This window comes from Letharia lupina, assembly GCF_014066315.1.
Source record: "Letharia lupina isolate WasteWater1 chromosome Unknown contig_24, whole genome shotgun sequence".
NCBI classification, from domain to species: domain Eukaryota; kingdom Fungi; phylum Ascomycota; class Lecanoromycetes; order Lecanorales; family Parmeliaceae; genus Letharia; species Letharia lupina.
Window position 1 is genome coordinate 160,937 of NW_023502993.1, and position 27,068 is coordinate 188,004.

The 27,068-nt window shown below is 51.6% G+C and overlaps 8 protein-coding genes across 8 annotated transcripts; 4 read left to right on the plus strand and 4 right to left on the minus strand.

Annotated features, from left to right (window-relative positions):
* Positions 1-2,104: 2,104 nt before the first annotated feature.
* Positions 2,105-3,777, plus strand: HO133_006271 (uncharacterized protein; the record flags this gene model as incomplete). Its single annotated transcript, XM_037297169.1, has 2 exons — positions 2,105-3,518; positions 3,731-3,777. 2 exons carry the CDS (start codon positions 2,105-2,107, stop codon positions 3,775-3,777), a joined length of 1,461 nt encoding a protein of 486 aa, XP_037147294.1.
* Positions 3,778-4,344: 567 nt separating this feature from the next.
* HO133_006272 (uncharacterized protein) lies at positions 4,345-4,646 on the plus strand (the record flags this gene model as incomplete). Its single annotated transcript, XM_037297170.1, has 2 exons — positions 4,345-4,372; positions 4,501-4,646. 2 exons carry the CDS (start codon positions 4,345-4,347, stop codon positions 4,644-4,646), a joined length of 174 nt encoding a protein of 57 aa, XP_037147295.1.
* Positions 4,647-5,363: 717 nt separating this feature from the next.
* HO133_006273 (uncharacterized protein) lies at positions 5,364-6,184 on the minus strand (the record flags this gene model as incomplete). The annotated part of the gene is made up of 2 exons (XM_037297171.1): positions 5,364-5,564; positions 5,585-6,184. 2 exons carry the CDS (start codon positions 6,182-6,184, stop codon positions 5,364-5,366), a joined length of 801 nt encoding a protein of 266 aa, XP_037147296.1.
* Positions 6,185-8,876: 2,692 nt separating this feature from the next.
* HO133_006274 (uncharacterized protein) lies at positions 8,877-9,833 on the plus strand (the record flags this gene model as incomplete). Its single annotated transcript, XM_037297172.1, has 2 exons — positions 8,877-8,971; positions 9,035-9,833. 2 exons carry the CDS (start codon positions 8,877-8,879, stop codon positions 9,831-9,833), a joined length of 894 nt encoding a protein of 297 aa, XP_037147297.1.
* A 57-nt stretch (positions 9,834-9,890) lies between these two features.
* HO133_006275 (uncharacterized protein) lies at positions 9,891-10,983 on the minus strand (the record flags this gene model as incomplete). The annotated part of the gene is made up of 3 exons (XM_037297173.1): positions 9,891-10,416; positions 10,470-10,897; positions 10,948-10,983. 3 exons carry the CDS (start codon positions 10,981-10,983, stop codon positions 9,891-9,893), a joined length of 990 nt encoding a protein of 329 aa, XP_037147298.1.
* A 1,468-nt stretch (positions 10,984-12,451) lies between these two features.
* On the minus strand, positions 12,452-13,093 carry HO133_006276 (uncharacterized protein; the record flags this gene model as incomplete). The annotated part of the gene is made up of 2 exons (XM_037297174.1): positions 12,452-12,943; positions 13,001-13,093. 2 exons carry the CDS (start codon positions 13,091-13,093, stop codon positions 12,452-12,454), a joined length of 585 nt encoding a protein of 194 aa, XP_037147299.1.
* A 3,427-nt stretch (positions 13,094-16,520) lies between these two features.
* Positions 16,521-18,239, minus strand: HO133_006277 (uncharacterized protein; the record flags this gene model as incomplete). The annotated part of the gene is made up of 2 exons (XM_037297175.1): positions 16,521-17,972; positions 18,039-18,239. The coding sequence occupies 2 exons, from the start codon at positions 18,237-18,239 to the stop codon at positions 16,521-16,523; spliced, it is 1,653 nt and encodes a 550-aa protein (XP_037147300.1).
* Positions 18,240-19,266: 1,027 nt separating this feature from the next.
* Positions 19,267-25,681, plus strand: HO133_006278 (uncharacterized protein; the record flags this gene model as incomplete). Its single annotated transcript, XM_037297176.1, has 7 exons — positions 19,267-19,514; positions 19,668-21,311; positions 21,368-22,852; positions 22,902-22,919; positions 23,113-23,240; positions 23,548-23,665; positions 24,019-25,681. 7 exons carry the CDS (start codon positions 19,267-19,269, stop codon positions 25,679-25,681), a joined length of 5,304 nt encoding a protein of 1,767 aa, XP_037147301.1.
* Positions 25,682-27,068: the final 1,387 nt, after the last annotated feature.

Sequence of the window (27,068 nt, forward strand, 5' to 3'; positions counted from 1 at the left end):
GGAGGTACTTGGTATCCCAAGCTCTTTCAGCCTGGTGATGAGCAGAGGACAGTTATCCTTCACTTCCACGGAGGATCGTTCCTCTGGGGCACTGGCCGAGAATCCGACTGTGGGGTTCCTGCATCAACGATCTTGAAGCGTATTCCCGCGACAGCCCTCTTCGTGCAGTATCGCCTTGTTTCGGATCCCGCCTGCACTCCGATAAAACCAAACATTCTTGTGGTCAGGAGAACACTCTATACATTGGGACTCAAGGTTACAAGACCATGTAAGCCCACTATCAAGCACGTCCAATTTCCTCATAAATGCTAAATAGTGCCATAGATACACAATACCCCAAGAAAAACGAACCCTCAAACCGGGAGAACGCACACTGAACCTCGTCTGGTACTGCAACTGTGCCGAGAACGCACTCACAGATATCTTGACGGACGTCGATGGTCACAAACATCGATTTGCTCTTCCACCCGGCAAGATGAGAGACGAGGTGTGGAGCAAGCAGAAGGCAGTTGCAGAGAGAAAATGCTGCCTTCCCCTTTCCTGGAGCTGATCAACAAGATTCAGCAACCATTTGTCACGGTCATAAGCGACACTACCGCAACAAAGGCCTCCTTCTTTGGCGGCCAAGTCCTCCTCGTGGGAGATGAACTAATACATTCTCGGCCCCGCAATGCTCTCGGCGGCAACCAAGCGGCTTTTGGTTGTCTTCATCTGAAAAGAGCTCTACAGGGGCAAATCAGTCTTTCGGAATGCAAAATCCGGGTATCGCAGTATGCTCACCTTAATCAGCTGCAAGCTATCTCTTGTGGAACTCGCTTCCAGGTCGGATGGCTTGCCTGTTTCACGAGCGAGATACATTTTTCGTTCAGAATTGGTGCTTTATCGGTTGACGAGTTGCTGGAGCGGACGCGAGATTTGAGTACGTGAACAAAGTTCTGCGGTGGACAGAAATGCTTCCGCTCAGATGGGATCGAAGTCAGTGATTTCACTACATAGCACCTACTGGGTGTTGGCCGCAACCCGTAGAGTCTCGCCAGGCAGGTTGAGATCGTTATATTACGCCGCCAGTTCTATGCCAGGTTTTCCGAAACACATCCACTCGCAATAGTGGGACTGTGGGTTAGTGGGTCCATTATGAGGCCATAGCGTTGATGGTTTCTTGATCAACCGTTCCATCATTATGCGATATGCGATAGTAGGGAGACAGGTGGCCATGGCGAGTACTATTTGTATGGCCACTGCACCAGTAGTGGGCTCTTCATTCGAATTAGGTATTCTCTTTCAGAGCCATATCATTGTTCTCCCTCCCACCCACACCTATATATAGCTTCATTTTCACTCCAGGGCATGTCGCTCAGACATGGGAGTTTTTCTAGCGCTGGGGGGCCTTTTCTGGGCTATTTACATGTCCAGAAAGGTCTTAGCTGCCCCAGTGTTGGATATGCCCAGTCATATATCTACATATCTACTTGTGCATGCGTCATTTCTGTATGGCCTCATTGTTTGCGAGCACTAATACGCCGCCAATTCTATGCCAGGTTTTCCGAAAGACATCCACCATAGAATTAGTCACGAACCACAGAGGCACAACAATCGGTGATCGGGGAATTTGTCGCGTTGCACTTTAATGTAGCTTTCGCAATTGGATTTCTGCCCGGATTTCTGTCGTGTCAACGCACTATCCCTGTAAGGACTAGTTCAGGGTGATAGCGATACCTCATGGGTTAGGCTACTGGTACCCCTGTCCATGTTGGAATCTATCAATAGACTAAACACCGACCTCCCCAAATTTACCAGGCTCACGTTCTTCTTTTCCCTACCCAGACCTTTTTGCTCTTGATCTCTATGAAGACTTCATCCCTCAATCTGGTTGAATCCAGCGTCAAAGTGTTCTGGACGAGCCAGTAGTCTATCAGCACACAGTTTGACACAGCCTCGAACGAATTCCGAACTATCTGAAAGCATCCGTATTCGGCGTAACGCAAAGTAGTCAGTCTGCCGGTTTTACTCCCTCTTGCTGTTCTTTCTGTCCAGTGCATAGTGCGCTTAGATCCACATCAGCTGAGCAACACCTCCCGGATTACAGTTTCCCTGGATCCTGAGCATGGCGCGATTCCAAGATCTGTCAACTGAGCTTGTGCTTGGAATCCTGGAGAAGGTCTTGCCCGGAGACATCGAATCTGTATCTCTAACTTCAAAAAGCATCTACTGGCTTGCCATTCCGCGGCTCGAAGAGCACCGCAGATTACGAAAGCAATACACTAGTTTTCAAGACTGGGTCGCAAACAACCCTCCCAACTGGCGTGATACTGGTGGGCATCTGGCGGATCTTTTATGCGAGATCATGACTGATGCCAGAATTGGACACTATGTCAAGTTGATGGATTTGAATTTGCGGTACGATAGTCCAAGGAAGGGTTGGAAACCTGATGCGGTCTACGAGAAGCGAATCACCAGGAGTAGAACACGGCTTCAGCAAGACTCGAAGACCAGCATGGAAATCATCGAAGAAGCTATCCGCGCCACTGAGCTCATACCCACAGAGGAAGTCGATGACTGGCTCGATCAAATTCGAAGTGGCAATGAAGACCCACTCGCTGCGCTCCTGCTCCTACATGTGCCCAATCTCCACACGTTGAGATTTATGGACTGCCACACTTATTGGGCCGAGTCATCATACCTTCTCAAGATGATCCAGCGTGTCGGAGAGCAAGGGTCTGCCGTCAAACCATATCTATCGCAATTGAAAAATGTCGCGATAATTTACGGCCAGCGGATCGAAAAGCTTGATTTTGTCAAGGCCTTCATGTCCCTACCCTTTCTTACTTCCATCGAAACCCATTCCCTCACTGTTGACGGTCGAGCGCATGAGGCGAATTCTGCGATACTACCACAGCCCTCGAACGTCAAGGAATTGTCTTTCCGGAGCGGTCTCGTGTCCGAACAGGCGCTTTCCGAGCTCCTGGGAGGAGTGAAGACTCTGAAATCGTTCGCCTACGACTTCACACAATTGTGGCCTGATGAGAATGAGCCCACATTCGACTGCATCACTGTGATGAAATCTCTAGAGGCTAATGCCAGCCACACTCTCGAGCATCTGAGATTGAGCGCCCGAGACATCGACCAGAGCGGACTTGCCCCTCTTCGAGGGTTTCATGCCTTGCGAGGAGTTGAATTCCACACAGGTCCTTGTTGGGCTGTGGAGGCGAGCAACGGCGCAACCCTCATCGGCGCTTTACCCGCCTCCATCGAAAGTCTTGACATGCGCTGGGTCGACGTCACCTCTGACGAGAAACTGAGAGAAGCATTTGTGGGATTGGTGCGGGAGAGCAAGACTCAGCTGCCCCATTTGAGAACTCTGCGTGTGTCTACTGCTCATCATGAGCAGTCAGATACTCTTTTCGATTGCTTAGCTTCCAATGAAACAGCGCAGCTTAACAAAATGTTGTCATTCGATATCCAAGGCCCTTACGACGGCGGAGCGATTCCCGCATGGGTCGATAGAATCTGTACCTGCGGTGAGGATTGCTTTGGGGATGACTCCCATTGATTAGCCCAAAGCGTTGGCCGTCGGTTAAGCATAACGTAAGCTACTGATGCACTGGGTATGTGACATCTGTCTTTTTAGCTTCGAGGACACTACTCCGTTGTTTACTAATCGATTGCAGTTCTGTCGCATATCAGACATTGCAATCACCATTTCTCCATGATCCATGAAGACGTGAGAAAGGCATCTTGTCTCAAAACCTGCGGTCTACCTTGGAGTTGAAGCGTTGAGGGTGAAATCGCAGAGCTCTTCGTTTTCAAAAGGACAACACAATTGCCTGCTATGTCGAAAGTTATAAATGTCCGATTTAAGCAATGCAGACGACTACGGGCCTTGCTGACGGTAGCCCCTTTACATATTAGGCGCCCTAGTCCTGACTGTGTCCCGGGCTGCAGGAAAGCAATGGTGCCACGAAGACCCAAGATCAAGTAATACTAGTATTATTTTCCAAAATAAAGCTAGAGTTATCATAACAATCTGTCACGTAGAGCTCGAAGAAATGTTTGTAACCTTCTGTTGCACGCTTCTTGAATGCAGAGAAAACAATGAAAGAGGGGTATTTCGCACGGGTAAACCTCGGGATTCCGTTCCAGGCTAAAACTAGCGCAACTCCAACGACAGCGACCTCACCTCCGCTCCACCAGCACAGCTACCAACCCACATCCACCCACCGCACTCATCAACCTCCTCGCACTCCGCACTCCCATCAACATGGCAGGCCACAACAACTGTACCACCCCCACATCCCTTCAAAAGCCGCAAGCGCACCGCTAACAGTCCCCTCCGCAGCCCTGGCCATGGACCCCGCGCTGGTCAAATACAACAGTAAGCCTCTCCACCCCCTGCGCTCAACAGCCTCTCAGACGCGGCCCATGAACGTTCCTCCGACTCCCTCTACACCGCCTGAGAAGAAACGACGACGACGAAGAGGGAGCCCACTGACACGATCCCAGACATGTCGGCCAATCGGTGGAAGTACTTCCGCTGGACGCCTCGCACGGCCTGGATCACCTTCGTCTACGTCGTGGCCGTGCCGTCTGTTGTGGGATATGTGGGGTATGTTACGGAGGTGAGTGGCCTGGTCCCGCCCCCGCTCTGAGCAGCGATTTTGGGAGAATGCGTGGTGCGGAATGGTGGAAGAGAGAGAGAGAGAGAGGGCTCTGGGGGGAATGGATCACGTACTCTGGACGATTTGCTGATATCTTGGGTCGCTGTCAGGGCAAGTACGAGCTGAGGGGTAAAAGGAGGGGCGATATCATTCGGGAATTCTAGGCTTGGGGAAGACCGGAGAGCATTGCTGAGGCGTTTGGTCTGTGCGCTCTATATAAGCCATGGGCAATGTGGAAGTGATCGAGGGGAAGAGAGAGCGCGGTGTTTACCCTGCTGAATGCAGCAGCGGGTGTGCAGTGTTAGCCGGGTCCGGGAACGGTGGGGTCAAGTGTCTCCGGCGCATCCTCTATCCCCTGGCCTTTGAGGCTCACGTGGCGAGAAAGAGAGTAGATAGTCCGCGAAAACAATCTTTTCAAAAGTTCCGAGTACTTCTCCAGAGTCTAGACAGCAATGCAGCACGAGCTAGGCCTTTCTTCCACGCTAGTCTGCTGCGCATTCTCCAGATTCAAAGCAATTTTGCTTTACCTCTGACATACTTCAATAACCTTCTCGTGATTGAGGACGGCGAAACCGCCATCTTCAGAAGGGCCACGAGCGTTAAGTCTGAAATTGGCGCCGTTCTCTACACCTTCAAAGTTTCCACCCGAGGAAACAGCCAGAGACGCACGGGGCGCTCGATCGTTCATTGTACCACCGACGGCCCATCTCATCCCTTAATCTCCCAGAGCCGCCCTACCCGAAAACCGAGCGGGGACCCCCCTGAGCGTTTACCTCCAGAAGTACAAAAAGCGTATCGCCATCCCCGAGCAGCCCGAATGCCAGAGCGCGGTGCTGGCAACGGTGGTCCTTGCGCCAGAATCTTCGCCGTCACCGTCTGCTCACAGCCCACAGCCGTGTCGAAAGGCAACTGCCCCAAAGGAATCTTACCTTGATCCGTGCGAGTGGCGCCACGGTCCGAGAGAAAACCTCACCGACTCGACATTTTCTGCCGCAGCCGCATTTGTGGAAAGGCGTTGCGGCAGCCCCGGCATTTGCCCGGTGTGCAAGTCCCGGTCGATGTTCCAACAGTGTGTCGTTGATAGGGACGCCGCGATCCGGCGAACATTGCAGAATTGGGTCGGAAGCACGATTCAGGAGTCGTCCGTTAGCGGTAGAGCCGCCACGCTCAAACAGCAGGTTGATTACTTCGAGTGGTGCGAGAGCGGCGTAAAACCCCATTCTCCGGCTGGAGGCGTTGGGGTCGGCGCCGTGCGCAAGGAGCCAGCGGATCAGCGATTCGTCGTGGACGACTAGCCTTCGTGAGTCGGGTAAGCAAGAGGGTTCTATGTTCGGGGGAGGCTGGTTGATCATTGGTAGCAGCGCGATGGGCAGTAAAGTGTAAGTGGTCTTAGCAGACAACTCCTGGGCTGGAGCTGGTCGTTGCCTTGCGAACCAGGTAGAGTACCTGGTGTGTGATCTGTCAAGGTCGCCGATCAAGTTGGCGTCTTCGAGGTCATGGAGCTCATTACCTTCCTTCGTGGCGTTCATTATAGACAGTGACCCTCCTCTTAGCTCGGGCGCTATCGATGGGGGAAAATCCTCGGGACACATTATCGTAGTAAGGGAGTAGGGGATTCAATTTTGACAGCAGCGGCAATTGCATGTTGGTTCGGAACAGTCTCCGAGGATGAAAGAACCCTTCATTGACCAAGAGTGAAGATGGAGGATGCAGAGTAGCCCCAGCCTCCAGTATTACCGTGCCGATATTCCGATACTTAGATATGAACGCCAAGTAGATCCTTGTTATTCTTTCTACCTAGGAGCCGAACATATTTTGATTTTTCGTGTTATTGCAATTGATCAACGGGTAAAGTGGCACATAACGTGTATAGAAATTTTGAATTAGCTTGGCAACAGAGATGTGCTCCGAGATACCCACGTTGGTGATGCAACACCTGATCTGGGTGATGAGCACTCAACGCTGATGCCTCCGCTCACCTAATCTCCAAGCTGGGCCAACCAGGAGCGCAGTCTCTCGCATAGATTCTCATCGACTCGCGGCCTGATCCTAGCGACGACGAGGAATGGGTGAAATATATCTAGATTCTTGTCAAGACAGTTGGGCAGATAGCGGATCGGAAGGTTAGGTTTTCGAGTTTTCTCCCGGCTCTGTGGGGGAAGTTGCGAGGTGACGTGCGTCTGAAGAGAGCGGATGAAATTCCTATATGTGATCAAGTTGAGATGCTGCTACAATTTAGCCGAGCCCCTTCTTTTGTTCCAGGGACGAGTCATCTCCTAGTCCCGTATATAGCGCAACTGAAACGGTATATCGACGGACTCAGTCATCGACGGTAGGTTTCTGTCTTGCAGATTGTAGACGACTTACTCCATCAGCGGATTCTGGCTCAAGCTAAGGGCAGACCCGTGCCCCGGTTCATCGCGTTTTTCAGCATCTTCAAACGCGTACTTGACTAGTATTGTATACCTCACTCGATATCCCCGAACTCCAATACACGGCTGCTGCCCAACATACTTTGCTCGAGTATTACCAGACAGTTCACCCTTGCAAATTCTCCTGCCGAGATAACCTGGGTCGAATCTGCGCTAGTATTTCGTCCTAGAAAGTACCTTGTTCTGCAAGAGCGGCGCAGAGAGCGATGGACCTGCACGGCAGTATCGCAATTTGTCGATGAGACTCCGGGTGAAAGAATGTTCACTGACACCCGGAGGCTAGGTCTCAAAGCCACAGGCGGCTACTAACTCAGTTACCCCATTGCCAGTCTCGGCGGTCGAGCTAGCTGCAACACAGCAGTCAAGCAGTATCAGGACATCACAGTCGGCGTCCTCTAGCATGTTCTGAAGCCCAGCACATTTTACTTTCGGTGATTCGAGCGCATTAGTGCTATGTAAGGATCGTGAGCCGCTGCATTGTCTAAATGCTGCGTGAAGGCTTTTCCACACTAACCACGACCAAAACACATTGTCTGTCTCCATTCATACCGCCATGTCCTCCATAGTATATTGCCAATAGGTTTTCTTTGCATTCGTGCGTCTCAAGAAAAGCACTGAGACACCGTGCAAGTGGATTGTGTGAACGTCGACTTGGAATTTTGAACTATGCCGCCGTATAATCATAGAGCATTTCGAAAACATATTCGAACTCACCGATGTGTCTGTTCATTCCCAGATCTTCATCTTCCTAACTGAGTAGCGGCACATAAACCTCCTTAGAACGTGACCTTTCATCTCTGGGAAAGGTAGCTGGAGCTGCGTTGGTCAGCGTTTGACCGACCGACTGAATATCTTTCACATGGTAGTCGATCAAGGATATATCGTGGGTCGTTCCTACGATCTGATTGATATTGGTAATAGACGATTTTAAGGCGACAAGGCTAATGGAGTAGATCTCAAAAAGAGAAGGCTCAGCGGGGAGGAGTGGACAGTATCAAGTAGTCGCCGCACGGCGTTGCAAGGTGAGACTGCTCAATGAGGCAGCCGATTAATGATTTCTCAATGCTGAAACCTCAGCCTTTTTATAAAAGATGAAGAAGCGCGACATAGCCTTGCAGACAGACTTGGCCAGCCGGCGCTGATGCTACAGCAACTCAGCTTATCAACAGCACATAAACTTCGCAAACTCTCAAATATAGACACATGGCATTTTGTAATCAGATGCAAGACACCTTTACATCTGGAGTAATCAGATTCTCAGGCCGCGATGAGTCCAGTCGGGGTGAGGTTGGGGCAGAGTTATTCAGGATGGTAAACTATGAAAACTTTTGCAATACAAGATCAAACCTAACAACCTGAACGCAATCCAATATCCTGATTCAAAGCTATGAAACAACTTTTGAATTACCATTCACATTGGTTGAGGCGAGCTATCAGAGGGCCGAGGGGGTCGGGTACAAAAGTCTCTGCCGACTCTCCGGCGCTAGGCAGTGAGAAAGTCGGCAGCAGACTTTTGTACCCGACCCTCGGGCGCCATCTTCTCAATAATGCCAAGAATCCCGGACCTTTCTGCACACGCTAAGAAAAGCGTCTTCTTCACCCGCCAAGACAAAAAGCCATTGAGAGCTCCCAAAATCTCGCTCTCAATCTCACAATCTCTTGTCAAAATCTCTAGCATCTATACCCATTCCCCAACCCCATGTCGCACACCTGAGCAAACAACAATGAAACGGTGACACACACACCCCCAAACCACCAACACCATTCCACCCTCCATCAACCACCCACAATGGCCATGCAAACCGGCCCCGGCGGGAAAGTCGACCGCCAAACCACCACCCCCTTCCACCTCAAGCTCTTCTACCGCACCGGCTCCTTCCACAGGTAAATCTCCCTCCCCCCCCCAAACCCACCCCCCTCCCCCAATCTAACACCCCCACCACGCAGCCTAACCGACTTCCCCACCGCCACCCCCACCGGCCTGCCCCCGCTACCCCCCCACCTCCAAATCTACACCTGGCCCACCTGCACCCTGCGCGAACTGTCCCACCTGCTCGTCACCGCGCTGCCCACCCTGCTCCCGTCGCCCGCGATCGGCACCCGCCTCGCCTACCGGCTCGTGTACCCGGACACGCACAACAACAACCACAACAACAACAACAACGCGACGACGACGACGACGACGATGGCGCCCGGGCGGTATCTGAGCAAAGAGCTCGGGGACGTGGTGGTGGGGGATGACGCCGCGGAAGAAGGGCCAGGGCGGGGAAGGAGGGAGGAAGAAGGAGGAGGAGGAGGAGGAGGGGGAGGGGGGGAGAAAGTGGTACGGGAGGGCGTGATGGCCGGGCGACTGGGCGGGGAGCCGGACAAGACGCTGCAGGAGGCGCGGTTCGTGATTGGGGATTTCATCTCGTGCGCCATCTTCGCGCCGGGCGCGGACGGGAGCGTGGCGCCGGGCCACGGGGCGGGGCGGGGCAGGGGGGGACGGGGGAGTTTGGGGGGAGGGGGGCGGGGAGTTTCGGGGGAGGGGGAGGGGAGGGTTCGGGGGGGGGTTCGGCGGGGCGGGGAGGGTGGGGGATGGCGGGGTGCCGCAGGGGGAGTGGAGGAGGGGGGAGAGGGTGCCGGAGGGGAGGGGGGGGTATGGGAGGGGGAGGGGGAGGGGGTATTGATTGAGTGTGCAGGGTTTTTGGTGCGGGAGGGTGGAGAATGGTGTTGTTGTGCAGACCTCTCGGCTGCGGTGAGATGATGGCTGCGGCTTTCACATGCGGATGCCAGGTGTGGATATCGTACAGGCAGTCGATGTTTATTCCAGATTAGGTCTCTGCAACACGGGCAGATCCTCCGTGATCATCATCGCGTCCGGCCCAACCTCCTTCTCCTGCTCGCCCCTCACGATCCTCTCCACCGTCGTCTCCAAATCCTCATCCACCGGCAGCCCCAGCAGCTCGTTGTCCAGTTCCCTGCCCTGGGCGAAATCGTATTTCCCCCCACCGTAACTCGCCCCCATGATCGCGTGCCCGACGCCACTCCAATCGCCCTTCTCCATCTTCTCCCTGCCAGTCTTACTCTCCTCTTCACACGTCGTATGCTTCACGTTCCATTTCTGACGCGTGACCGTTTGTAGGGCGGAGAGGATCTCGTTCTGGGTGGTGCGGAAGGAGTTGATGAAGACGTATCTGTTTGCTGTTTCGGCGGGTTTGTCAAGGATGGCGGCGGTGGCGAGGCCGGTCGTGGCTAGGAGGGTGAAATTGGTAGGGGTGGTCCCGGCGTCGGATATAGTGGCAGTTTTGGACTTGAGGTCGAAGCCTATGAAACCGTCCTCGAGGCCCCTATACAATCCATGTTAGGAAATATGAAAGCCGTCAAGAGGGATTTAGCATACCAGTCAAAGAACGCCCCAACCACCAACCCCGTCCACGTCAGCCCTTGTCCCTCTTTACTCTCCATGTACTTTCTAATCTCCACCTTCCCCCTATAAATCTCCGCCAGCGGCTCCGTCGTCTGCAACTCGGGCACGTTCGTGCCAAACTCACTCAATATGATCCGCTTCACCCCCGCCTGTATCGCCGCATCGATTATTGTCTTATGCGTAGCGACTTCAGTGATGGGGGCCATATCGACGATTGCATCTTGGTCTTTGAAAGCCGCGACGAGCTCGTCGAAAGGATAGGAGTCGGAGACGCGGTGGATTTTGATGTGGGGTGGGAAGGTGGTTTTGGAGGAGGAGCGGGAGAGGACTTCGATGTCGCCGGCGAAGCGGGGATTGGAGTCAAGGGCGGAGAGGATGGAGGGACCGAGGTTGCCGGAGGCCTACAAGGGTGTCAGAGATTGTCAATAGGGGATGAGGTGCCGCTGTTCACCCCGATAACGATGATGTTCTTGAGAATTGATGCCATTGCTGGAGCTTGGAGTGACTGGCCGCGCCGAATGTGAAGTGAGAATTGTAAAGAACCCTCAAGGCCCTCGAGTCACGAGAAAAAAAGAATGGAAACGCGATGGCGCGGGTAAATGGAAAACAGAGGAGATGGCTCAATCTGCTTGCATAAGATTGAGGACGAAGATGAATTACACAGGCACTTCAGCAAAGAATATGTGTAGAAAGACATTGGAAACAGCAGGGTCAGTCACAGTGGGTCAGTCACAGTGTGGAAAGGTTGCATCGTATCCAGCCTTGAGTCACTAAAGTACTAAGGTAGTAGCAAAACGGGGGGGCGAGACGGGATACTTTTAGTCCAAAGTGTCTTTGTGATAGTGTTGGATATCTGGCGAAAGGTGGCAAGATAGCAAGCGCCAGCAACAATTTCCAACCTTTGACATTCTCAGACTCTCGATAACATCATGTTGTTAATGATAACCCTGAACAAGGTGATGTGAGGGAAAGGCACAGTACTTATGGACGAGGGGAGAAAGGGCCGAACCGTGGATTGCAGTTTGACTGCTGCCTTTTGATTCGATCGCGAAGCGCGACAGCCGACTCAGCTGGTGTCGAATGAGCCGGAAGAGATGGAATTGTTGACATGAGGTCTACTTAAGTACCTTATGCCATCAGACCTTGCATCACTTGTAAGCTTCGCCTTCTGACTTGCTAGCTACCATCCGAACATGAAATGTAGGCTCAACGCAATTTCACATCTGCGACTCCGACATTTGAGAGTGTGTGTGAAGCATAGTATCGACATCGAAAACGGAGGTGTCCAGTCTGTCTTGATTGAACCCGATTCTATGCGCATCCCACTCACCGACATCCGTCCTTGCACCGAGCACCTCTCTGGCCACTCCCCTAAAGCCTACCTTACCATTCAGCTTTACCTATAGCTACAGGCGTAGCTCGGTAACGTATCACTGAGCTCCTATCTCGCAATTGGCACCACAGTCTACCTCCACGATAGTAGAGCCGGGTATGTAGGCCTGGAGTGTCAAATAACCAGCGAGATCTGTAACATACGCCTCTACAAGCGCCCATGAATTCCATATACCTAGCTGTTGTGGCAGCCGCAGTAAGCATGTCATGATTCTGGACGCCGATTGCAGTTTGAGAATGAGTGCAGTTCCAGACGTAAGCGAAGGGTAATAATGAGCTGAGTCGACGACACAATCTGCGTTGTAGGAAGCAGAAATATGTTCCGCGGAAGTCGGAAAGAGAGTCCGTTCATTGCGACCATGTGGGCATACCAGGGTTTGTTGCATCAGATGGCAGACATTTCCTCCCTGTATTGGGACGAGCAGTATCAGCACTCAACAGCCTACGTAGAAACGAGACCATCAAAAGCCAGCCATAGCCAATGCATTTCATTATCACCTAGCATCCATCGATCCAGCAATTTCTCGTCCATGCTCGATATCATACTAATCTCATCTCCCAAACTACAAGCTCTCAGCACTCTCAGGCTCCCTATTCTGCGCCGGCGGCTGAGGGTATTCCTCCCCCTTATCTCCCCTCGTCCCTGCAAACTTCCCCTCTTCCTTCTCGATGGCCCTCTCTTTTGGCTGCGTGTCCTTATCGACCATTTGGTTGCTGCTCCCCACGCTCGCCCCCACGCCCGCCAGCCCGCCTCCATGCTTCTTGTTCGTGTGTTGTCCGTCGTGCCTCAGCTCATTGCTCGTCTGTCCTTGTCCGGGGTGACCCATTCCCGTGTGCACATCACCAGAGGTAGCTCCGCCGAGGGTCGAGGATGCGGTCGTCTTGGTGGATTCTTTGCCGTGATCACGCTCGACCGATGAGTTGTCGGCCTGGCCTGGCACTTCGGATATAGGGTTAGGTTTGAAGGTGCGGTCGGCGGGGGCAGAGCCTGGAGGAAGGGTTTTGGCGCTGAACTCTGGAGCGGCGTCGTTGCCGACTAGGACGCCAGGCTTGTGCTGCAGAGGTTGTCAGAGATGAGGCAAACAATTGGTATGAGATCAGGACTTTCAGACCTTTGGTTCACGCATGGGTTCATCGCGTTCGATGTGAGAGCCGAATTGACCCGGCTGGTTGCTGACTGCATCGGCGTTGCGTGAGGCGGACATGGTTGCCGATTAGTAGGTAGGAGAGAATGGTATATTGAAATTCTCTTTGAGGTCCTATAGTCTGGTTTGAGTCGGAAAAGGGTATATGTCGATGGATTGGTTGGTGAAGAGGTAATGAGTTGTGAATATTGAATGTGAGGGAAATTTGATGTGGTGTGATTGTTTGCTCTCACACGTCATTTCGTAAAACACTACATTACATCATCGACAGGGATGATGCTAAGCGACTCCTACGAGTAAAGTAAACTCAGCCTTGTATTCAGGAACAAATTCCATCCTTCGACCGCGAGTTTACTAAATTTATCTCTCCTCTTTCATCTTCCATCTTTCATCTTTCATCTTTCATCTTTCATCTTTCATCTTTCATCTTTCCCGTCCATTTATATTTCCTTCGCAATTTCTCTTACAACTTTCGCAAGTCGCAATCGTCATGTAAATTAGAAAGTCCCATTGCCGTGATTCGGCCCATTGCTGCATCTTGCATAATTCGCTGATCGGGCCACGTTGTCTCGCGCAGTCATTTCGCATCAGGTCTACGTCTCCGTTTCAGATTCTTGGATCAGATCTTCTAACGCCAGAGACCCGAAAGATTGGCCGTCTCGAAATAGGTAGATATCCAAAATTCGCCCATTCAATCGGCTATTTTACTGTGTACAAAAGCTTCGAATGATCAAGCATCGCTTGGCGCTTGGCCCCTGTCGCGTAGTTTCGCGTTGCCCACGCCTGTCGCATTGTTTCAAAAGCTAACCGCTTAGCATCATGACCCTATTATCGCTTTGTTGTCTCAGAGATAAGCGTATGCGATGCTCGTGTTCGATACATAAATGATGCGTTTCCAGCTGCCAGAAGAAAGAGAAAACAAAAACCAGCAGTCATCAAGCAACAAAAAAATTTAAGCAATTGAATAGTCACCCTCAGCGCTACAACACTACAATAGCACTTCAATACCATCGCTTTCCCCGACTTCCCCATGCCTAAAATTTTATTCCAAGAGCCATCCTACGACATCCGAGCCCCGCGTTCAGCCCGTCGAAAGTCCCACGACTGGGAACGAGAAGTGCGGCGGCAGAACCTCATGGGTTCCCTCTCCAGCTGGCTCAAACAGCACACCGCTCCGAAAAGGTCGAAGAGGAGATCATCGGCCGCCCGACGAGACCTCGTACATTTCTGCCACGAATTCTAGACGGACGTCGACACTTGCGTGCGACAGATGCATCGACTGGTCAGTGAGTGAGGGATTTGGTCGGATCGAGGGGACTTTTCATGACCGGTGCTGGACGCTGGGTGGATGCCGACACAATTGTTCGAGCCGGTCTCGAAAAAGGTCCGCTGTTGGGCGGGCTGAGTATGCGAGTAAGGGGATGATGAAACCAAAGCGACGGATCTTGGGCTATCGCTCGTACGCGACCGTCGCACAACTCATGGACAAAAACCGGACGGGACAAAGATACGACCGAGTGGCATGATAATTGGAGGTGGGGGGGTAAAGGAAGGGGACCGAAAGGAAGGGGACCGAAAGGAACCGAAACAGATCCTATCAGCAGGGTGGACATTCGAGTGGGTCGCTTGGATAGACGAGACGGCAATTGCTGTACTGGTGATGAAATAGATGTATCATATCCTGTACCATCAGATAAGAGCACGAAAAACATTCTTAGAGAAATCGCACTACTTGTCACGCGCGATCTGACCGAATTCCTCCCCCGACCACCCCCCCCCCCTTCTCCTGTAACAAGATATCGCACAAGCGCCCGAACCGACAGCTCCATCCAACCATCCCAAACAACGCCCGTCACAACTCCAGCACCCGCATCGCCAGCTCCAGACACTCCGTCCCGTACCGTGCCCGAAGCACACAGCAGTCCTCTACCCGTCCTCTCTGACCCACCACCTTGATCTGCTCCGTCGCACCATTCTTACGGGCGTAACGAGGTACCGAACTCATGCGACTGTCAGGGCTTTCGAAAGAGCCAGTCCAGTCCATTCGGCACCGATGGGAAAAATCTAGCGACCCCGCCATCCGGGTCGGTCTTCGATTGCTGGACTGCAGCTCGTACCGCCCCAATCGGCAGCACGAGTCTGTACAGACGGCTCACAGGTTCGACGGCTCGGCATGACCGGTCGATCGAGTTTCTGAGCGTCTGTCAGAATATGGTTGTTCGATTTCATTTCATTCCATGCCACTTCCGATTCCGAGTCGGCCCGGACGTCCATTGCGGAAACAGGTATGGGAATTGTTGCGCCAGGGACGCTCCGTGCCCAGATGACGGAAGGCTGGTGGAAGGACGGGAACCTTACCGGTACTGGGCAGCACTTACGAGGAGGTACTGGCACGGGAGACGCTCTCATGGGTTGTTCTGCGGGCTCTGGCCCTACTGGCAGCAGTGTCGAGGAGGTGGGGAGGCAGATGTCTTCCTTACGGTACCTAGTAAGTCCATGCCCTGTTCCTGTGCACGGCAGATCTTGGTCAGGGGGGCCATGGTGGGAGATAGCGAGATTCGTGGGAAAGGGAATCCTGTGTTGAGTCCAAATTCGAGATGCTTCAGTGCTTTCTGGTGAGCTGATGCAGTTGGCCGCGGTGAAGTAAGCTTCCTGAACAAATTGTTTCCCCCCGGGCAGAGGCTTGACACCTTGGAAATGTCTAATTAGTATGTCTGGTAGACGTTGATACGTAAGGAGACAGTTGATCTGAGATGCACGCGTCCTTGCACGTTGGCTGATCCTCTCGGATCGCTGGACACTTACACAAGAAAGAACATGAAAGCCGAGAACAGACGGGAGGCACTTCGCAGACTTATCTTGACTTGAGAGGACCAACGAGCGGAAGGTTATTCCAGCTCTTCATACAATCCAATAGAGTGAGAGTTTTAGAGACGAGAAAGTGCCATCTCAGTGACTGGCTGGAATTCCAATCCTTGGTGGTAACACATTAGCTCAGGTCCATATGTAAAGATCACTATCCTGTTGAGTTGATAGATTGCGCTTGGAGCTCTGGACTATTGCAAGTACCTATTGAGATTCTGGTGTTGGTTCTGCGATCTTGGAGGGATGTCACATTAATGGTAGAAGAGCCTCTAGAGGCAAGACTCGGAGAGCCCCTAGGATCCATGGTTCCCATCCCCACCTACCACGCCTCAAGTGGGACGATGCCACAGAACAGCACAGTCTATGAAGTGGACGTCCAGCTTGATCGGCGCACGTAATTTGTCTATTCGGTACACTGAGCCAACTCCACTGCCCTCAAATTCTGCTGTAGCCGACCTGAGACGCAGATCCAAGAGCTCGATTGGGTGATCTATTGGAATGTCGCATACAAGGCGTGTACTTGCTGGATTTGGAGAAGCGCGAGGACAAAGAGCGCACCGTCTGCAGACATCTGATAGAATGATGCCTGGGACGACGCAGCAAGACTCATCTCTTGGTTGCCTTAAGGGGCACTGCTACTATCGCTGAAGCCTTCCCATTCCTGATCTATCAGCTGGTCCGTTCCGGGACTTTCAACCTGTCTCACAAATCCCGCAACGAAGAACCCTTGGGTACCCTCTTTGGTGCCTTTCTCACAACGAATACAGGCTTCGGCGATCTCTGCCGTGTCAATCTCCTCATCCATAGCAATGTCAATGCATGCCTCTACCTTGCCCCTCATCTTCCACATGTTCATTCCACAAATCTGTTCCTCTCTTCGTAATATTTGCCAGCCTCGTTCTTGGGCAATTGAGGAGCGTAGTGCCTTCATTACCACATGCTCATTCTCTTCTGCGTAGAGGGAGCAGGTGGAATACGTGATCCTGCGAGCTTTTGGAAAGTGGAAGGCGTGCAGGAGGAGCTTAAGCTGGAACGTTGATAATGCAGTAAGTCTAACTGAGAGCTGGTCTGACGGCTTGTCTTCTCGAATTGGAATCTCTTCTGATACATCGTGGACATTCAGGGTTGTGTCGATGGTGGGTCTCCTCTTCCGCTTCTTGGATCGCACAGGAAGTAGATCGCTAGCCTCCTTGCTAGGGAGGATGACATTCGAAGTTTCGTCGCGCCCTACGATTCCACTACCCGAGCAGCTCGGGTCAAGTATAAGTGCACCAATGCTGTCCCAGGGAGTCTTCGCCGGATCAGTCCTCAAAAAGTCTTGCCCCACCTTTGCTATTACATGGTCCTGAGCGCCAGCCGTTTGAAGGAGCGTCAATAAGGTTGAAGCCCGACCCTTATCCCGCTCGTAAGCGTAAATGTTGGGTATTGCTGCAGCTCGACCTCCATCATGTAGGATGGCAGCAAGATGCGTAGTCTTGTTTCCCGGAGCAGCACAAGCGTCCAAGCAACCACCATCTTCAAGTTCAGGGCAGAGTAAATAGGCAGGGAAGCATGAGGCTTTGTCTTGTAGTATGATGTGTCCGTTGAGGTAGGCAGGGGTCTTGGATAGGTCTGTAGCAGGCGGCAAAGCGAGTAGGTTTGGTACGTGCTTGTCGACATGTATGAGCTTCTCCGCGGAAGACGGGTGATATCTCAGCAGTTCTTCCAGAGACTGAACGGTCTTGTAGCCGGCGAATGTAGTTTTTAGTTGCTCATCCAAGTCGGACTTGATCGTATTGACTCGCACCCATCGAGGATGAGGCCACTCCCCAAACCCAGCTTCGCTTTCAAGCCCAGTGGCCACAGCGCTTCCGTTGTATGCCCGCTTTTCTCCGCCGTCCTTTGCTTCTATCCGTTCCCGCAGAGCCTCGATAGACGAAAGTCCCTTTCTTAGCCTGGCTTTGGTGAGCTCTGCATGGAGCCGAGCCTTGTGTCTCTCAACGGCAAGCCGTAGAGGGTGCGATGATGGAGCAGAGATACCTCGCTTAGCAAGAAGGAGATCATGGACCAGTAGGAGAGCAAGGTTTGGTGTCAGCTACAGGATAGGTGCCTCCTTGTCAGTCAGTACCTTCCCAGCTGAAGACAATTTGCTTGTACGTACCTTTCGTTCGAACTGCAGGAGCCGAGATTTTTCAATAACCTCGGATAGTACTGGGCTCCATTTTGATGCCTCGGTCACCAAAGCGAAGATCTGCTTTGGGGGTGACTTGTGGCCTTTGGAGTTGAAGACGCGGGATTTCAATGAGCCTGCTTGATCTGAGTTGGGCAGCAGTAGAGGTGCTGCATCGTAGTACAGTGACATAGTTTCGTTGAAAGTATGGCGACTTCATCGACGGGGAGAATAATTCTGAAGGAATCGCAGGAGTAAGCTCCTGAAGCAGGAACTTTCAAAGTGAAGACCCCTCGGACGTCGATTCTCTTGAAGCCTCTCGGCAAACCTTCCCAAGCTGTACGAGTACGAGTAAGCGGCCGACGCTGGACGACGAGATTTGGCCTCAGTTTATGAATTCCACTTAGAAGTTAGAACCCTCATCATGAACCTGTGACCAAGGGGGCCGTGAAGTGACCCGAAAGTCTAGTCCATCGTGTCTCTCAGTATTGTCTGCGTAGTGCAGAGACTGCCATTCTACATTCAACATCTTACATTGCTCTCGGTCTTGCCTGAACAGCAGAGTGGGCTGCTCAGACTTTCGACATGGAGCGGTCTTATGTTCGGTGTCCGGTGTTTCTATGGGGAGCATGCATGGCTATCGATGCCTGCTACAACGCATTGTCCTGCCCTTCGTGAACTAAGCATGCTGGCCCGTATGGCGAGTTGTTGCAGCTACATGGAGATGAAGCAGGCAGCCTATTCGCGTGGGCCAGAATTGAGGGGAGGTGGGTAATCAGATGGGACGTTGTAAGGCCAAAAGAGCTTTCCATATGTTTGCTTAGATGATGTGAACCTGCTATGCTTTATCTCATTCTAGATGCAACATGTGTAATATTCAGGTAAAGCAATCGCTTGTAAATCTGCGCTGATCGTGAAAAATAAGGCTGAGGATGGAAGAACTGTAGATGTTGCCACCATTTGCAAAGTGAGGTTTGGCAATGTTTTCACCCCAGATCTAACCAACTTTCATCAACAGCACGCTGCAACATCAGGCTCACAGCCCCTACACTGCACCAGTCGCCCCTGTATTCATTACAAGATGATTATGATGATGATTGACACACCCTGAACAAAATTACGTGATCGCACAGCCTACAAACAATTAAATCGCATCTGACGCGTTAAGATCAGTCCAGCTCCATCTTTCAAGCTCATCAATCCCTCACATTCAACAATGATGGCAAGCCTATCAGCCAAAGACATGGGAAAGGATCAAGTGCTGGATGGCTGGTGCCGCAAGATCCCCAAATCTGGGGGTGGGCCTCCTCTGAGCCGCAAACGAGTCACAGAATTTTATCAGACATGCCATCAACTCATCCAGCTTCAAGAAGCACCAATTACCCATGAGGTCATCACTAAACTTGCCTCTGAAGGAGGCCTTACCCGCGTCGCAGAGCTTGTCAAGCTCGCTGAGCTATCTTCAACGTACGTCCCTTTCTGAGCAATGGCATCACCTTGGGTGTCCAGTTTGGGTCTCTGTGGATGATGGGAGACTCCGCCCTTCTCCTTCAATTCCACACTGCCTTGCTAGTTGGTGTCTCACCATGAGGAGCGTTGCTGACCCTTACGTCTGCATAGGCCTAGGGAGACGAACGACATCTTACTGACCATCCTGATACCGTTCCTTGAGGCCATTACCCACAAAGATGTCTTATACTCCATGATGCTCGAGCAGATGGTGGCCAATATATATGTCTTCTTGTATGGAATAGGCGGCCGTCGAGCCACAGCGCTCTTCGGCTTTATAGCAGAGGCCCTTCAAGCCGAGCTAAACACGGGCCCTACGAATGCACTTTACTCGCGCACTCTCACCGTCCTTGCCGCACTTCTCCGAGTCCTGGAGTGCAATCATACTGCGTCTCCCTTAGAAGACCTCCGCTTCGTCGTTGACACCCTTCAAGCCTGCCTCGACGCACTATCGAACACTTTCCAGGGCACTTTGATGGAACAGGCCGCTTCACACCAAATGACGAAGGTGCGGCGTCATCTGGACTATGGAGTGAGCTTGGTACCCTTCCAGCAAACCAACCCACCGGTTCCAAACCTTGCAGCCGCCTTCGAGATTGCGCAAGATGGCCCTGGTGCCCTGTCTTTAGCGGGGCCTAGGCATGACAACGACCATAGCATGATTGAAGATGTCAGAATACTACCAACTCCTCAGGAGATTTACTCACTTCGTACGGAATATCTCCCGACAAAGGACCCCAGCAGGTGGCATCTTCCCGGCATCAAAGGGCTGCTGGACCAGCAATTTCGTCTGTTGCGCGAGGACACTGTGGGTCAGCTCAGAGACTGCGTTCGAACGGTAATGGAGAGCCTGAAGCCTCTCAAGACCAGAGATTTGACGGATACTGACGATGAGATCGGCCTTCGCATTCACAAATACTCCAAAGTTGTCCTTTCCACTGTCGACTACCACAAAAGAGCACAGCTTCGGGTTATGGCCCAGTTTCAACAGCCAGAGCATATGAGCAGACGAACTGCCGCAGACCGTAGGCTATGGTGGGACAGATGCAAGCAACTACAAATTGATGCTCTCGTGTGTCTTGTGGATTCTGAAGGCCATTGCCTTTTCTTCTCCGTTTACGATCGAAAGGGTTTCAGCCAAGCTGGGCAGCTAATCACCACAGAAGCCCGTGGCATTGAAGGCAAATCGCGTGAAGATGAGACGAAAGTACCAAATCTCTGGCATAGTCCCCGGCGTGGAACGGTCACGCTTCGCTTAATTGATATGGGCAACCAAGACTTCAAGCAAATGTTGGGCAGAGATGTTCAGGCGTCGAACGTGGAACAAGTGATCGTCGAGTTTCCAGGGGTGCTTCTTCCATCATTTCAGCCCACGCTCGAGGCCTTACAGCGTATGAGCAGAGATGTCGAAATTCCATTTTCCGACATGCTTCTTCCCAACCAAGAACCAAGCCCAGCTCAGACATCTTGGCCCACCTACGCTACTCAACCTGGTTTTGCTTTCGACTTAAGTCCGATAGTCGCTGCAGGAAAGCCTTTATACTTGCAACAGAACGATAAATTCGACTTCGACAGCCTGAAAGAACGATCTACACTGGACGATGCTCAATGCAAGGCATTGGTGGGGGCACTTTCCAGGAACCTTGCCCTCGTACAAGGCCCACCAGGGACCGGAAAATCGTACATCGCTGTACAGGCCGTCAAAGTACTGTTGGAATGCCGCGAAGAAGCGGAGATAAACCCTATTATTTGCGTGTAAGTGCGGCCGTTTGCTATGATGGTTCCTTCTTGTCAAGCTAAAACGCCACCAGATGCTACACCAATCACGCGTTGGACCAATTTCTCGAGCATCTCGTAGAGGGCGGCACTAAGCAAATCGTTCGTATAGGCTCCAGATCCAATTCTACAATACTCAAGCCTTTCACTCTACGTGAGATCACCACTAAGATGGAGAGAACGAAGACTGAAAACCTCGAAGTCAAGCGTTCCCGGGGAAAATTAGAGAAAGAGGGTAGGCACATTGTGGACTTGTTCCACAAATTGAAGCATGTGTGCACGTTGGGGGGGGTATTGCAGTACCTGGAGGTGGAGAATGCTGACCACTACGACCAACTCAAGGGTACCGAGGATCCAGACGGATTTCAGATTGTTGAACATCAACGTGGTGACCGACTTAAGCAGTGGCTTGAATCTCCAGCTGCTCCTTCGTACGCGGGGCAGCAGCCCCGTTCTCTAGAAGAGCTCGAGGACATCAATATAACGGATATGAGCAACAATGAGCGCAAATTTATCTACGAGCATTGGGTTTCGGATTCTCGGCAAGATCTCACGGAGCAGCTTGACGACAAAATTGGTAGATATGTCAAGATCGAAAAGAACTTACAGAAGTGTATTCAAGAAGTCGATTTGAGATGCTTGAAACAATCCCACGTGATTGGGGTCACAACTTCCGGACTGGCCCGTAATGTTGACCTGCTTCGACGACTGAAACCCAAAGTTCTGATCTGCGAAGAGGCAGGAGAGATACTCGAGGCTCATACTCTTACCGCGTTCCTCCCTTCGATTGAGCATGCGATCCTGATTGGAGACCATGAGCAACTTCGTCCAGGTGTGCAGAATTACGACTTGTCACTCGAAAATCCGCGCGGTGAGAAGTACTCGCTAGATATGTCCACCTTCGAGCGCTTGATTACGAATCCTGACTTGGAGGTCCCTTATGATACCCTCCAGACCCAACGGCGTATGGACCCGTCGATCAGCGACCTGATTCGGAAAACTCTATACCCGTCATTGAAAGATCACGACTCAGTCCTAGCATATCCTCCTGTGACAGGAATTCGAAAACGCCTCTACTGGCTTGATCATCGAGAGCCCGAGACTAGAGAAGACCCCACCCAAGTGCTGCAAAACTCACAATCAAACATGTACGAAGTGGATCTAGTCCAAGCATTAGCAACACATTTTGTCCGTCAAGGTGTCTACAAGAGCAACGATATTGTGATTCTTACTCCCTATGTGCGCCAGCTACTCGAGCTTCGGGACATGCTGTCAAATACCTTCGAGATTGTCATCGGAGATAAAGACCAAGATGAAATTGCCAAAGAAGGCCTTGATGCATCCGACACTGGGCCTATTGTCAGGCATAAAGCCATGCTAAAGCAGATGATGCGCATCTCGACGGTCGACAATTTCCAAGGAGAGGAGTCCAAGATTGTCATCGTATCGCTCGTCCGAAGCAATCGAGAGAAGCGATGTGGATTTCTGCGAACCAGTAATCGGATCAATGTCTTGTTGAGGTGAGTCTCCTAAATCAAGGATCGGATTTTCCGCTGATAGTCTTCGAAGCCGTGCCAAATACGGAATGTACATCATTGGAAACTCGGAGACTTATACCCAAATCCCAATGTGGTCAAAAGTGATCAAGCTACTAAAGGATGCCGGCAACATGGGTCCCAGCCTTCCACTTTGCTGTCCCCAGCATCCAGATACATCTATTAGTGTCTCAACGCCGGATGATTTCCTACGCAAAGCGCCGGAGGGAGGCTGTGCCGTCCAGTGCGGTCTCCAGCTCGACTGTGGCCACCTCTGCACATATAAATGTCATTCCGAAACCCGACATCAATCTGTCATCTGCCGCGAGCCTTGTGAGCGCCTTCATGGTGACTGCGGTCACCTTTGCACCAGGTATGTACATTTTCGAGGACTATCCTCCTTGTCTGTACGCAGTTGTGAGTCGCTTGACGGGGTTTGGGGAGGAAAAAAGCCTTCCAGACCCCAAGTCTGCCCTAAAGCTCAAAATCCTTCTCGAAGAATTTACGCTGATTGTGAAATCCTTCTGCAGAGCATGTGGTGTCGATTGCGACGATTGCCTTGCACTCGTTGAGGATGTACAATTGAACTGCGGTCATACTGCAAGTGAAGTGCCCTGTCATCATATGTCGGACCTTTCCTCAGTTGAATGCCAATTCTATATCGAAAAGGTTTTGCCTAGCTGTGGGCACAAGACCTTCGTCAGGTGTGGTCAGGAAATTTCGAATACACCTACTAAATGCGAAACGCAGTGTGGCGTGGATCTTGCTTGTGGGCACCAATGCTGCAAGCCATGCGGCGTTTGTCATTTGAAGGGCACTGGTCTTGGTATTCATGGCAGCTGCAATGCCCCGTGCGGGCGAGTCAGATCGACCTGCGTTCACCTTTGCGAAGCCACTTGTCATGGAGACTCGCCGTGTCCACCATGCAATTTGCCCTGCTCTATAAGCTGCTCGCATTCGACATGTACGAAGCGGTGCTGCGAGCCATGCGCGCCATGCGCTCAATCTTGCACCGCAGGATGCTACCACCAAGGGTACTGCCAAATGCCATGCGCCGTACCTTGCGACATCTTGCCTTGTTCTCTTCGCTGTGAGGAGGATTTAGCTTGCGGACATCAATGCCCTTCGGTATGCGGAGAGTCATGCCCCAGTACCGCATTTTGCCAGCAGTGTGCATCTACCACCGTCAAGCAAACATATGTCGACTTTGGAAGCTTAGTCGCAGTTGGAACTCTGACATATCAAGGGATCGACTTGGACGAGACACCCGTCATTGTGCCGGCTTGTGGCCATATCATCCTAATGACTACGATGGATCAACTCATGGGTATTTCTGATCATTATGAGGTGTCTAGTAGCGGAGTGCCGGTCGCTTTTCGCTCGGAGTCTCTACCTCTAGCGGTCAAGGAATCGAAAAGCTGTCCTCAATGCCAAGGCCCACTGCGCGATCTCAACCGCTACAATCGTCTCGTTAAACGGCCCACACTCGATGAAAGCACCAAGAAGTTTATTGTTCATTCAAACAAGGTTTTAGTCCCCTTGGCTACCAGACTTCAACAAGAGGAGACTCGCCTCGCCAAGACCAAATCGACGATGAGCGCCGGTACGACAGCTGTTCAATCCAAATTTACCTCTATCGTGCCAACGCTCGTACGGCTTGGCGGTCCCAGAGGTGTGTTGTTCCACAACATCAGCGAGCTATCCGGTCTCGGCTCTCGATGCGGACCTCTGCTTGCATTGCACCATGAGATACTCACCTTCTTGGGGCGAGTCAGAGAAGATGAGCAGCCCTTCGCAGAGATCCAATGGACGGTGGCTCAACGACCCCATGCGATGCATAGAGCTACAGTACTTCAGACAACAAGCAGTCTGCTTACAAAGGGTCTTCTACTACGTTGCGAATACGATATCCTGACCGAGATCATCAAGATTCATAGGGAACAAACCCCTAGGATGGCGACACAGCATCATTGGCTCACATCAAAGCTGTGTCTTGACCTGGACTTCAACCGTCGGGATTGTCGCGATTTGATCAACGAAGCAATCCAGAAAAGCCATCCCATCATAGACATCGAGGCTCGTCTGCTCCTTGCTAAGTTCGTCGCTTTGGAGAGAATAGCGTCAATTGATCCGGACAGAATCGAGGGTCTACTCCCTCAAGCTCGTCGACAGATGGAGATAGCCAAGCATATAGCGAAAAATTCGCCCATCCTCGAACAACCAGATTCACCGGATCTGAAAGTAGAAAACCAAAGACTGGAAAAGGAAATGCAGAAACACAGCATGCGGGAGGGTGAAAACAATGTGAGATGTAAAGTACTAGATTGCACCAAGCTTTTCGCCGGAGCGGTCTTCTGGCGGAAGCATGTTGAGAAGCGCCACCCCCAGTGGTACGAAAAAATGAAAGCGAGCGTAAGCTCCAGTGCTTCCAGCTTACTTGCGGAGGTTGAAGAGATGGAGAAGATGTTGCAGGAGGTTACGGTTTCTATGATTGTGACCAGTGCAGAGAAACAGGCGATGTATCTCGTAATGGCTCAGGACTACGAAGGTGCGGGAAGATGGTATCATTGCTTTAATATGCATGCGGTGAGAATAACCTTCCAAGTCCTAACGCGCAAGCTAACAGTCACTCAGTTCACGATAGAAAATCGCGAGGCGCGCGTGGGCACATTGAAGTGCCCGCAATGTGGGGAACTTGTAGCTGGGCCGTCTCAGGAAGTGGTCGAGGAAGTGCCGAACGCTGTCGATGTTGAACACCAGTCCAGGGATATGATACTGTCGGCGCAATTTGAGCTGCTGGAAATGGGAATGTGATGAGCATGGCTCAGATAGGTTTATACCGGTCTGGAAGGGAGGTCATCCGTGTGCTCGGCTGAGTACCTTGAGTCAGCTTACAATGTCGGTTGCTCGTGTCACGTGCTATCGAATGTAATAATGGTGTGCAGTCAATTTGCCCAAAGAACTAGTAACGAAAAAAGATTTCACTTGTCAAATGACTCAAGCGATCTGCTCCGTGTACCGGAGAGCCTGTGCTGCAGACGACTAAGATTTGAGTGATGAGCGTGATTCAAGTGCCGTTTAGACAGCCGATAGGGCTGCCCTTGCTGGGGTGTCTTCGATGAAGCCCGGATACTGCAATAGGACCATTAGAGCACTCCTGGCTAGCACTCGAGAATGGAGGCGTGGGGAAAGTGTGTGTACGGGGTGGTGGAGCAGACTCCAGGATGGGACAGGCGGACCACGAACTCACATCTACACAACCAAATGGGCAACACCGCTCAGCCTTTGCTCGGATGCATCAAGTTGCACTGGACAAGGGGCTGGGAAGGCTCCAGTCTTTGAGGAGGGTAGATGTTCGAAGTCGGACACGGGGAAGATCTTTCGCTTCTTCGCACTTTTGCAAGGATAGTTTCGTGGACTTTTGTTCATGACTAGGTTCTTCTCGTTTGAAAGAAAAATTTTCTGAGGCCTGACAAGCCCCTGCTTCCAAAAACGACAACAAGCTGGGCTCGGGTGCATCGATAGAGAACTCAACAAAGGAAAGCTCGATGACAGGGGGTCCAATGTACGAGCTGTGTTCTACTTGAGAGTTTGTACAGCTCCTCAGCCAGAACTTTGAGTGTACGCTGATGCGCTGATGGGGTATTCGACATTCCTGGTTGTGGTCGTAAATTCAATTAACAGCTTTTACTTCCTGCTTGTTGGAGCGCACGCGTAGACAGGGGATTCCCTTACGCTGAAGCTGTTTCATTGCAAGCATTTTGATTCTTGTCGTGGATTCAAAATACATACAAATGACTTGGAAAATTAGCTAGAAAGCTGATTGGTAGCGAAATTTCATGACGACGAGTAGAGTACCAGTGAGGGTATAGAGTATGTTGAAGTTGATATTGACGGTGAACGCAACGACGCTGTAAAGTTGGGGCATCAGCGCCCATGTATATAACACAATAGCACACGACCGAGTAAGTGTCTTTCTTTTAGCGAGTGGGCTGTCACAGGTGCCTTTCTGTAGGCCCGCCATGTAAAATATCCCGCGCACTCATTCGTATCGGAAACACAGACAGAATCGCGCCAATCCGAAAGCCAGCATGAAGAGGGGCTGGCCAGGACTGGCAAGCACCAGATCGTTTGATCGACTCCATGATGGCAATGTTATTGGAGATTACATACGGGAGAGAAGACTCCCGGAAGATTATGA